This window comes from Bubalus bubalis, chromosome 19 (genome assembly GCF_019923935.1).
Source record: "Bubalus bubalis isolate 160015118507 breed Murrah chromosome 19, NDDB_SH_1, whole genome shotgun sequence".
In the NCBI taxonomy this organism is placed as follows: domain Eukaryota; kingdom Metazoa; phylum Chordata; class Mammalia; order Artiodactyla; family Bovidae; genus Bubalus; species Bubalus bubalis.
In genome coordinates, this window is record NC_059175.1 from 375294 (window position 1) to 387740 (window position 12447).

At 48.6% G+C, this 12447-nt stretch overlaps 1 protein-coding gene across 2 annotated transcripts in view; it reads right to left on the reverse strand.

Moving 5' to 3' along the window:
• SLIT3 (slit guidance ligand 3) overlaps positions 1-12447 on the reverse strand; it is a 729759-nt gene that overhangs the window by 120206 nt on the left and 597106 nt on the right. For both annotated transcript variants that reach the window (XM_044932473.2, XM_044932474.2), the window contains exon 12: positions 10943-11014. In XM_044932473.2, the coding sequence (XP_044788408.2) occupies positions 10943-11014 (72 nt within the window). The remainder of the gene's footprint in view (positions 1-10942; positions 11015-12447) is intronic.

Here is a 12447-nt window from a genome sequence, read left to right on the forward strand (position 1 = left end):
GACACGTAGGTGCAGGGAGAGATAAAGCTAAGCTGCTTATCCAGATTTAGATGCCCAGGACCGCCTCACTGATCCCCAGCACCGGCAGCATCCAACAGCCTGTCCTTCTGTCCCATCTCCTCTGGGAGGAAGGTTGGCAGCTACTCAGCTCAGTCTGGCTTCCATAAAAGGATCTCTCAGCTATCTGGTACAAGAGGACAAGAGCTGCAGGGGAATTAAAAAAAAAACAACAAACACCCTAAAAACACTAAATTAAAAAACCCTACCCTATGATGGAGCAAAGAGACAGTAACTAACTATTTGAAATAGGGTTCAGCAATTCTGTAAGAAGTTCGGAACACAAGCCTTCTCCCTCTTTCAATGGAGGGATTGATTCTGTCGCCATTCATCCCCCTTTGAGGAGCAGTGGTATAACGGCTGTGCGAATTAATAATAATGTAGCATTGTCTCGAGAGACTGCAGCTTTGTGAGCAGCCCTGTGTGAAAGGTTTTCCAAAGCGCTTTTCACGTAGTGTCTCCTTTCACCCTCACAGTAGCACTGCGATCGTCCTCATTTTGGGGGATGAAGAAATTGAGGGTCAGAACGGTGGTGGATTTAACCAAGGTGATAGTGAAGCTCCAGTCTACCTGAGTGCAAAGTTCATCTCTCACCCACCATATGGAGAGAAAAATCCGTATTCTGCCCCTGTACTTGGTGGAAGGTATTCCCTGTCCCTGGGGAGCTATTTTTGCTAGCTTGGGAACGCACCTGGGCACACTTCAGGTTGATGGAGGTCTGGCTGGGTCTGGAAGACTGCTTGCCTCTTGGCTGTGAAGAGGCATCAGGAGTCCCGCTGGCTCTTAGCGAGTGCCCGGCACCAGGTGGGTGGGATGGGATGCCCTCTGAAATGCTCACTAAACTTCCATGGGCACGATGGCAGGCTCTTCCCTGAGTGGCCTGCACCTGTGCAAAGCAGGGTCTCAACCTCCAGAGCCCACTGACTAAATGCTGACTGCGGAGCTGGTACACTCAGCCCTGTACTCCCCTCAACCTGGATTCTCACACGAGGCAGACCAGGGGAGAGCGAGGAAGCAGAGACAACAGCTTCCCTTATGCAAGACGGGACGCTCCAGTCCACCTCGCACAAGAGACAGCCTGGTACTCAGGGTCCAAACTTTGATCCCCAACTAGGTCTCAGCTTGACGGCCTGGTGGATCCAGTGAGGGGGAAGGGCTTGGAGGTATATTCTGTTCATAAATATTTCCCCGGAAGCAGATCCAACCATCTATCGGGGCCATCTGCTCCCAGACCCACCTCCCAAAGGAAACTCAGAGGCCATATAAACAGAAAAGAGATGGAGGTTGGTGGGGATGAGGGTTCGAGAGGATCCTGTCAGGTGAACCTGGGGCCACATGACCTAACAGGTAATAAACACTGCGTGTGGCCAGGCGCTCTCCCAGCCCTTTACAAATAATAACTTGCTGAATCTCCCGACAGCCTCAAGAGGTAAGTGCCCCTCCGTCCAACAGATGATACCTCTGGCACACGCAAAGCGTAAGTACCTTTGCCTGAAGTGGCACAACTAGTAAGTGGTAGGTCGAGATCTGGATTCATGCTATTTTAGTTCAAAGACTTTGCTCCTATTCCGACTGTGGGAAGTGCCTGCAGCTTCTGGGAGGAGGTGGAAGTTGGTTTTTTGTAGCCACTCCCATTGACTTAGTGATGATTCTACAATGAAATGAAAGCACAGAGCCATGCTCCCCTCAGAGGAGATCAAGGAGAGTGGAGCACGCGCACATCCCCTTCTAAATTTATGTCTAACCGCTAGCTCTGTGAGGCACTCTGCTACCCGCCTCTTCACCGAGCATTTTCAGCTTCCACATATGTTCCATGTCAAGAGGTATTAGCACTCAGCCCATTGACTAACCAACCTAACAATGCTGCTGAGAGATTATCCTTTCCAGAAGTTGTTGCCTTCAGAAAAAGCAAAGTGGGCAACAGAATCCATGGAGAGTGTCAGAGCTGGAGCGTGGGGTGGAGAGAGGTGGAATAAAATATCCAGAGTCCTGGGTCTGGGCTGAGGAAGGGCCCCTGCCTCCAGGCCTGCTGCGTGATCAGGCCTGGCTTGACCGCAAGAATCCCAGGGGCTTCCATCACTCACAGCAGCTTGTAGCCTCCTCCACTCAGGGTCCAGGTAACAGGAGGAGATGGGCCACAGAAGGGAAGAGAGGTTCACCCTAACCCTAACCCTAAAGAGGCCACAAGTTCGGGGTTCACTTGGCAGCAGCTATTCTTTCTCATGACTGGCTCTGCTCCCGTCTCTGGCTACAGGAGCAGTAATGGGACAGCAGACCACTGAGGCCGCCTTTCTAGCTCTGCCCTTGCCCACATCCCCTCCTCCGTTAAGATTCCCCTGAGCTTACAGCCTTAGCCACGAGGTTGAGAAAACACCAACTTCTGGAGTCAGGTTTAATGATAAATTGCATCAAAATCACCTTGGCAACGCCAGTGGTTCACACATTGATTCAGTGGCCTGAGCTCTCATTTGAATGATATTTATATTCTCCACATCTGCCCACAGGTCTGCGGAAGACAGCAGTTTAAGGCTATTCCTCCTACTTATACTGTGTTTGTCTGCAAATGCCAAAAGCATAATGCAAACCCCGATGCACAAGGTGTTCTTAGGAAACTGCTGTCAAGAAAGAGGGTAGCGGCCACGTCCTGGAGAGTAAGTGAAGCCCTCCTGGGAAAGACCACGGGACAGGAGGATGAGCCCAGCTTCCTGCCAGGAACCTGGGTGCTTCATGGAACCTCCTTTTCTTAAGTGAGGCTGAGGGGGGGTCGCGTGGTCAGCTTCTGTTTCATAAACACTCAGATGTTTATCATGCTATGGAGGGGAAAGGTGGTACCGACGACCTCAGGGGATAACCCTTTCTCTGCCTCCTCCAGTAGGGGAATCATTCTTCAAGAATAGGTTACGGGGAACATGCCTAGTGGTGGGATTGCTGGGTCATACAGAGATGTGGATGGACCTAGAGTGTGTCATACAGAATGAAGTAAGTCAGAAAGAGAAAAACAAATACTGCATCTTAATGCATATAAATGGAATCTAGAAAAAATGGTACAGATGAACCTATTTCCAGGGCAGGAAAAGAGATGCAGATATAGAGGATAGATATGTGGACACAGTGGGGGTAAAAGAGGGTGGGAAGAATTGGGAGATTAGAATTGACGTGTCTATGTGTACGCATGCTAGGTCACTTTAGTCACGTCCGAGCTTTAGTCGCGTCCGACTCTGCGACCTTATGAACTGCAGCCCGCCAGGCTTCTCTGTCCATAGGATTCTCCAGGCGTGAATCCTGGAGTGGGTTGTCATACCCTCCTCCAGGGGATCTTCGCAACTCAGGGATCAAACCCGCGTCTCCTGCATTGGCAGGTGGATTCTTAACCGCTGAGCCGCCTGGGTAGCCCCGGACATGTATACACTGCATGACCGCAACAGACAGCTAGTGCAACGCTGCTAAAAAGCACAGAGAGCTCAGCCCCTGTGTGATGGGATAACCTGGAGGGGTGTGATGGGGTGGGTGGGAGTGAGGTTCAAAAGGGAGGGGACATGTGTACACATACAGCTGATTCACTTCGTTGCACAGAAGAAACTAACACAACATTGTAAAGCTATTTTATTCCAATAAAAAAAGGAATGGGTTGCAAAGGCTCTGTTATGAAAACAGAAATTCACTGTGTGTCCCTGTGAGTATTTCCCACTATTAAGCACTGGCATAAACTATTAGTGAGGATGCCAATTAGGGGAGCCATTCTGGACCCCTGATTAAGCTGCAGTATTTAGAGTTGACCCCTGCAGTATTTAGAGTTGACCCCTTTGTATCTTCTCTTTTAAAATTTTTCCTTTAGAATTAACCCTCTGCCATCCTGAAACTCTTTATCTACTAAGTGTAACAAGGGCCACTCTCTTGTCTTAGAATAAACATGCTCTCATCCCTCCCATATGAAATATGAGGGATTTATTTTGACCTTTGGTAACCTCCTGAGGCTTCCCAGGTGGCTCAGTGGGTAAAGAACCTGCCTGCAATGCAAGAGACACTGGAGATGCGGGTTCAATCCCTAGGTTGGGAAGATCCTCTGGAGGAGGAAATGGCAACCCACTCTAGGATTCTTTCCTGGGAAATCCCATGGACAAAGAAGCCTGGCGGATTACAGTCCATGGGGTCCCAAAGAGTCACACGACTGAGCATGCATGCAAGGCAACCAGAGGGAAGCTGAGATACTGACAAATCAGACAAGGGAGCCAGCACCTGCTCTCAGGAGATGGAGGGCTTGTGTGAGCTGGCTTGCTCCTTTCTTCCCCAACAGCTACTAGGGTCACACTTGCCTATCTGATTACTACCTGGTTCTGAATCAGTCCTTTAAGAGGGATAAACCCTTTAACAAGGATAAACCATCCACTCAATGACCAAAGCATGGAATGATTCCAGAATTTAACTCTCCCTAAGAGACTCAGCTTCCCTTAGGGAGCTCCAGATACACAAGAGAGGGAAGAATTCCTCCCTCAAGAATGCATGACAAGGCTTCCTTGATGACTCAGTGGTAAAGAATCCACCTGCCAATGCAGAAGTCACGGGTTCAATCCCTGATCCAGGAAGATTCCACATGCTTCGCAGCAACCAAGTCCGTGGGACACAACTACTAAACCCATGTGGCACAACTACTGAAGCTGTGTGCCCTAGAGCCTGTGCTCTGCAACGAGAGAAGCCACCGCAGACAGAAGCCTGTGCACCAGAACTAGAAGGTAGTTCCTGCTCGCCACAACTAGAGAAAGCCTGCGTGCAGTAAGGAAGACCCGGAGCAGCCAAAAACAATGCATGACAGGGACTTTCCTGGCTAAGACTCCACAATCCCAGTGAAGGAGGCCTGGGTTTGATCCCTGGTCATGCTAGAGAAGACTCCTAAGAGTCCTTTGGACAGCAAGGAGATCAAACAAGTCATTCCTAAAGGAAATCAGTCCTGAATATTCACTGGAAGGACTGATGCTGAAGCTGAAGCTGAAGCTCCAATACTTTGGCCACCTGATGCGAAGAGTTAACTCATTGGAAAAGACCCTGATGCTGGCAGATTGAAGGCAGGAGGAGAAGGGGGCGACAGAGGACAAGGTGGTTGATGGCATCACTGACTCAATGGACATGAGTTTGAGCAAACTCTGGGAGATAGTGAAGGACAGGAAAGCCTGGCGTGCTGCAGCCCATGGGGTCACAAAGAGTGGGACACAGCTTAACAGCTGATCAACAATAACAGGGAACTAGGCTACTAAGAGTTCGAATGCCACAACTAAAGATCCCACGTGCCTCAGTGAGGTTCTGCACTCGGCAACAAAGATCTCGCTGCAACGAAGACCTGGTGCAGACAAGTAAATTAAAAAAAAAAATAATAATAGAAGGAATGCATTACAAAGTAAGTCTGCTTCTACTTCTGGAGAGAATTCTCATCATCTCACCTTAGCCCAGTCTTTTAAAACAAGCAGCTTCTTGACCGCCCTCTCACTGAGTTCAGGGCAAACTCTAGTGGGGATGAGGACAGTGAACTCGAGGATGTGCCACAGGAGACAGTGAGCCCATGCTTTAGACTGAGGCTAACAAGAGGAGCTGAGTAACAGTTCCATGGTACTTCCTCCTTGGCTTGAGAGAGTGAGGAATTCTTGTTTCATGTATCACCAAACTAGCTCTGCAGATTGACCCACGACTGGGTCAGACGCAGATGTCTGGCAGGGACTCCACGTTCAGAGTGCTCGGGTTCCAGTGCTCCATCACTTACACACTGAGAGACAATGGCCAAGCTACCTACATCATCAGTTGCTGAGTTTCTACATCTGTAAAATGAGCCTCTCATCAATACCTTCCTCTTGGCATGGTTGTAAAGGTTAGATGAGGAGATGTACATGAAATTGCTTAGCACAGGTTCTGGAGCATATTAAGTCTTCAATAAATGTTATTAGCAGCAGTAGCTGTACTAGTGAAATAGCTGGTGAGGGAAAGTGAGCTATAGGGAATTAAGTTTTGCTCACTGCCCTGTAATTGGCAGGTTGCTTGGAAAACTCCAAGACCCTTCAATGGTCTTGTCTGCCTTCCAAGAAAATCAAACAACAGGTGCCTGGGTTGCCTTAACTTCTCCCAGCCCCAAGACAGTGTGGCTAGGGTTAAGACCTCCTGGAGCAGGTTTAACATCTACTGGAGCCAGGATTTATGTGAAAGCTTCCACCTCAAATGACTGCCCACCCCACCTGAGTGTCTCTCCCATGTGTGCTGTGCAATCAGTGAGCACTAACTGAATGCACTGACCCCTGGGGAGCTGTAACATTGCAGCCTGATACCGCCCATCCAAGGAAGAAGTGATGGCTCTGGAGACATTCTCGCTGCTTGCTTCCCTGCATTAGAGAGGGCCAATTCCTGAGCTGCAAACTCACAAATCTGGGGGCATTTTGGCTGGACACACACTCAGGATCACAATCTCCAGGAGCCCAGGAACCACGGTGGGCAGGGGAATGGTAAGATCTAAGCTTTCACACTAAAGTTTCCAGTGATAAAGAGGGTAGATGGAGCCTGGGAGAAGAGGACAGGTCACTTCTCAGGTGATCAGAGTTGGGAGTACACGTCCAGTGGCATGTCCCGTCCTAACCGTGATTCTGAGATGTCTCCATGTGGGAAGTTTCAGTTCCCCGCAGCTTACAATGGAATGTCTCGACACACTTCTTGCCCAACTGGGCCCCTGACTTGCATCCTAGCAGCCTGTCTCAAGGAAGAAAGCTGGCAGATTCGTTCATACCCTCAAAGATCATAAGGGTTGTTCGAACTAAACAACAAATGTGTGTTTATACAGATGTAAGTCTGTACTTTTAAGTCTGTAGTCAGTATTTATGCAGATGGAAGTCTGCAGCAACTGAACCTTTTAGGATTAATTACGGGGAGACATACTATTTTCAAACACGTGAAGAATATGAGAATAGCCTTTTCTGAGTTTTGCAGAAGCCATGACTGAAGGTTAGTATAAGAAATAGCTGGAGCCCCTTTGCTGTCCACCTGAAACTATCACAACATTGTAATCAATTATACTCCAATATAAAACGCAAAGTTAAAAAAAGAGAAAGCACTTCCTGACCTTTTCAGTACGCCGAGAGAATTCACCACGGAAACCATCTGCACAAGAGCAGCAGGGTTTGTGCCAGCGTGTGCGGGACATGATTCTACACCAGCTGGGACAGAAGCTGTCCGGGAAGCGCTGAAGATTTTGGAACTCCAGCTAAAGGAGGTGACTCTTGCGAGGCTGACACCCAGAAGACAGGGTACTGGACTTGCAGTCCCTTCCCAGGGCTGCTGAAGCTTGTTCATGGAGACCTATTGGCTGCAGCCTCTGAGAAGCCCTGAAGACTGAGTTTCCCGTTAGTGTTGGCCATCTGCCTGAAGCAACAGGGCATGAAGATGACCCGGGAGGGATGGGTACCTAACAGGCTGGCCTAGTGTAGTAGGGTAGCTGAAAAGTTTGGGGACACGGGGAAAGAGGGGATGGGCAGGCAGGACAACTAGCTTCAACACACCTGCTTTATTATGGGCTGAGTATGAACGCTGCTTATTGTACTACAGTGGGCTGGTCATGGAACTAGAGCGGCTGTCTCTTGTTTACAGTCATCTTTTTACTCTAATTTAATGTGTATAACATGAAAAGTACGGGCACATGGGAATTTATAAAGAAGTGCCAGCTATATTTAAAATGGCTAACCAACAAGGTCATACTATATAAGAGAACTCTGCTCATTGTTATGTGGCAGCCTGGTTTGAAAGGGAGTTTGGGGGAGAACGGATACATCTATTTGTATGGCTGAGTCCCTTTGTTGTCCACCTGAAGCTATCACAACATTGTTAATCAGCTAGACCCCAATATAAAACAAAAAGGTTTTTTTTTAAGTTCCAGAAAGGAAACATCCAAGATCATTTTGGGTGACAGAGACAGCTTGGCTTTTTGCTGTTGTTTTTCAGTCACTAAGTTGTGTTTGACTCTTTGTGATCCCTGTGATCTCTGGACTGGTACTGCCAGGCTTCCCTGTCTTTCATTATCTCCTGGAGTTTGCTCAAACTCATGTCCACTGAGTCGATGATGCTATCCAATCATCTCATCCTCTGTCGCCCCTTTCTCCTCCTGCGCTCAACCTTTCCCAGCATCAGGGTCTGTTCCAATGAGTTGGCTCTTCACATCAGATGGCCAAAGTAATGGAGCTTCAGCTTCAGCATCAGTTCTTCCAACGAATATAGTTGCTTTGTGATGCGACCATAGTTTGAGAGACGGAGAGAGAAGAAAAAACACAAAACCCTTGCAGAAAGCTTTCAAGTCAAAGGAAAGGAAATTTCCCAGACTAGCAGGGTATTCTAATCAGAGCCTTCTTATCAGAATGTCTCCAGTCTAACAAGGAGAATCCAATCAGAATCTGTTTTCTAATTTGCTCAACACCAGGTCAGAGCCCAATGACGGCTACTGTTGCTGGTTCTTTCTGGAAAGTGAGGAACTTGAGTTGTGTCAACTCTTGGTCTCAAGGGAAGAGAAAAGCTTTGTCTTCACTCCCAGATATTCAGCTCCATCAGCTCAAAGTAACGAGACGCAACCAGAGTTTTTTCCTGGCCTATGCAAAGCTCTAGTCATCTTATGACTGCTGTCAGCTGGGAGCTGGAATCTATTTCCTTTTTAAAAAACATGCATTCAGGACTTCCTTGATGGTCCAATGTTTAAGAATCTGCTTTCCAGTGCAGGGGACGGGGGTTTGATCCGTGATCAGGGAACTAAGACCCCACATGCTGTGGGGCAACCAAGCTCAGGCACCACGACCAGAGAGAAGCCTAAACACCGCAACGAAACTCCTTAGTGCTGCACCTGAGTGCTGACACAGCCAGATAAAACAGCAGATACATAAACAGAGCGAACGGCAAGAAACAGCCCCCGAGCGTGCGTTCGTGACACTGTTGCTGTATGCCCTGCACCCTGCTGGGCACTTTGATGCGTTCTATGTTTCTCCCTAATGCCTACAAGGGCATATAGCTTTCAACAATCAAAACACGACTGTAACAGGATATCTACCCCAGCCCAGTGAAACACGACACCTCCGAATCTCCCTCTAGGCCATCCTATTGTTATCTTCTGGCAGGGGATTAATAGGTACAGTCAACTGGCCTTCTGGTGGCAGTTATACCTTACATGTTCTTTGCTCCAAGCAAAGAATACCATCTGTGAACCCCCCCAGCTCACTGCAGAGCCCTGACATGTCATTCTAACAAATAGCCACAAAGGCCCAACAAGGGCTGCGACCCTTGAGCACTGATAGGTACACAGAGCCACACACAGAGAGACAGACACGGAGACAGAGGTGTGCAGGGCTGGACAAAGAGGAAGCAGAGAAAAAGACACTGAATTTTCTTTCTCTGCCTTTCCTCTTCACTGAAACAAGCCTGCCCAGTGCTGTGATGGATGCCCTGTCTGAAAACTAGCTGGCCACCTCATCCAGGCGTGATTCATGTGCTGATACTGTGTGAGGAGACTCTGTCCAGGGCTGAGTCTTACAGGGCACAGAAAGGGTAGAGAGCAGAGATGTGGGAAGAAAAGGCTAAAGGAAAAGCCTCACTTCCTTTTTCTTGAAGAGTCTTGGGCGTCCCTGTGTGAGACGCACTGTGAACCTTCTTCTATCCACCCTTGCTCCTGACTGCCCACCCATCTGGAGATAAAACTTGACTACATTGTCAGCAAGCTTGTGATGGAGCTTCACTTAACTGCACACGGGAGGCAGGAAGGGCCCAGGCCCCTTCTGTAAGGGGCCTGCGACTTGGAGGTGATTTTACAAGGGAGCATGTATGAGTGCGTGTGTGCGTGCACACACACACACACACACATACAAACACACACACACACACACACACACACTCATCTGTACTCAGATGCATGCTTCTTGTGGTATTCAGAGGTGTGGGGGCCTTCTGAGCCACAGGACCATGTAAGCTCTTCTCCAGCTTCCACACCCATTTTCTGTATGATTGAGGGCAAGTCATTTATCTCTCTGAAACTTGGTACTGTCCATTGCTAACAGGATACTCAAGATCATTTCCTAATACCAATAGGAATTATGATGTGCAGACATGGATGTGTACGTGTATACACACACGTGTACACACACACACACTTCCCACACCCACAGTACATGCGTGTAGATGCTACGGCTACCTGATCACAAACCAGGGATAATTCTAGCCTGATCATAAAATCTTAAAATACAAGATGAGCTAAATTCCTTTCCTTGTCTCTCCACATCAGAGTTCACTTCCTTTCTTCAAACATTTAAGCTCAAATGACCAGAATGAAATAAATGCAAATAAATAATCCCAGAGCTTAAAATTTGAGGCAAGAAATCCTCCTTTAAATTAAATAAACACCTCAGCCATATCTTTCCCAGATAGAGTCACAACAGTGACTGATTATGCTCCTAATTATTTCACTGCCCCACCCCTACCTCCTTCAAGGTCACATGTCTACCGTCAGCTCTGTTTCAGCTTTAGTATTGGAATACAGTGTATGAATGTTTTAGTTCCCTAAATACTGAGGATTATCGTGGGATTCGACTCTGGCTTAATTTCTAGCCCCCCAAGCCTGAGGGTGGTGATTCTTGCTCGGGTCAGGCTCCCAAGCTGCATCACCTAGCTTGTTCACACTGACTTTAGCCTTCCTCTGCCAACTCCCCGGCTCTCTTTCCACCAACATGAGGCGGTGGAGGTGAGGGCTGGACAGCTCAAAACAATTTCTTTTTTCCTTTTAATGAGCACAAAGTCAAAAGAAGAACTCTACAGAGCATGGCTCAAAGTTTGCAAAAAAGAGCCTGTTAACCGTTCTAGAGACAATATTAGTGACAAAGTTCCTACTCACAGCAGCTGCAGGGACACCAGCCCATCAAATAGTCCCTTGGGAATCTCCGTGATCTTGTTTCCGTAGAGCACCCTGGAAAAGAGCAGAGGGGACAGTGGTCACTGTGGATGAGAGGCCACTGTCACCCCTTCACGCAGGAGGTCACCACCTCGGCCCATTCCGGTGGGATCTCAGCATCGCCTTCCCCAGCCCGCCTCTTCCCTCCTCCTCACCAGTGAGACAGCGAGCTCGCGCCTCTGAGGCTGGAGGGGCAGGCCACCCGAGAGGCGAGGAGGAAAGGACTCCATCCTCATCTCCTTCTGGGCAGCCCCACTCAATAAGTAATCCACAATAGCAAGACACAGTCCCTTTGTGGTGTCTCCCGGAGCTGCTAATATGACTCACACCCTGGCAATAAATAAGACGTGTGGGAAGCCAGCCAGCCCTGTGTTTTCTTGTCTTCAATGGGTATTGATCAGGCTGAGCCCAGCCTACAGAATGTTTCCTTTTAATATCCTGTTCCATCCTAAGGAATTCCTGAACTGAGTCCTTTAATCATCCATCTAGACTGGGCTTTGGATATCTGGGGTCCTACCCAGATGGCTCAAGGACTGGAGTCAAGAACCGGCTCTTTGGAAAAACTAGGGAGCAAGGAACTGTTATTGCAGTAATAGCAGCTTCTATATTCCAGCCTCTTTTTCCCTTCTCTGAGCTCCAGGAACCAAGGAATTCTTTTTACCCTTCTGTCTTCCAGCCTACGGAGTCCCTCACACCGGGTCTCCTATTCAAGGGCTGGTCTCTGGTGACTTCTGACGCACCAGAAGTGTGGGGAAGAAGTCTCCTGAGTCTGGCTCTTCCGTAGACACTGCTGGCTTCTCTTCTCTCATCCGTGGCACAGACTTTGATGATCTCTTGAGTCCAGCCTCCTCTGAGATGGAGGGAACTTAGCTAAGAAAGATCTTTTAAAAAAATGTTTCCCTCTTGAGGCCTGGAGCACACTGAATTAACTCAAGATTTGATTCCCGCTCCGATTGCAAATCCAGGCTGTGACGTGTCTTTGAGGAGGCAAAATATTTGGATGAGGAAATGGTAAATGGGAGTGATAAACCCACCCCCCATTTTCCAGACACCACCAGGAGAGAATAAGTGTCCCGCTCAGCCTGCGGGTGTGTTTCATTAATGTTTCAACAAATTAATGACTAAATAAAAGTCAGCATGCTGGCTCAGGCTCCCATTTGTAACTCATATGACTGTCTCCCTGCTCACTGTGGCAAATGCAGTACCATCACTGTCTGCTCGGCGGCAGATGGCAGGCCCTCCAGTGCAGCAGGGGCTGGTGGGTGACGGGCAGGGTGGGGAAGGGGGTCCTTGAATCACAGGTCCTCGTGGGGTGTGCCTAAGCCTCAGTGGGTCGAAGCCACTCTCTGGAGGCTGATGGGGGCTTCTGGGCATAGACCTGTCTGCCTGTATCCTCAGCTCTTTCCTGGACTTCCCTTCCCACCTTTCGGATCTGGCCTTAAACACCT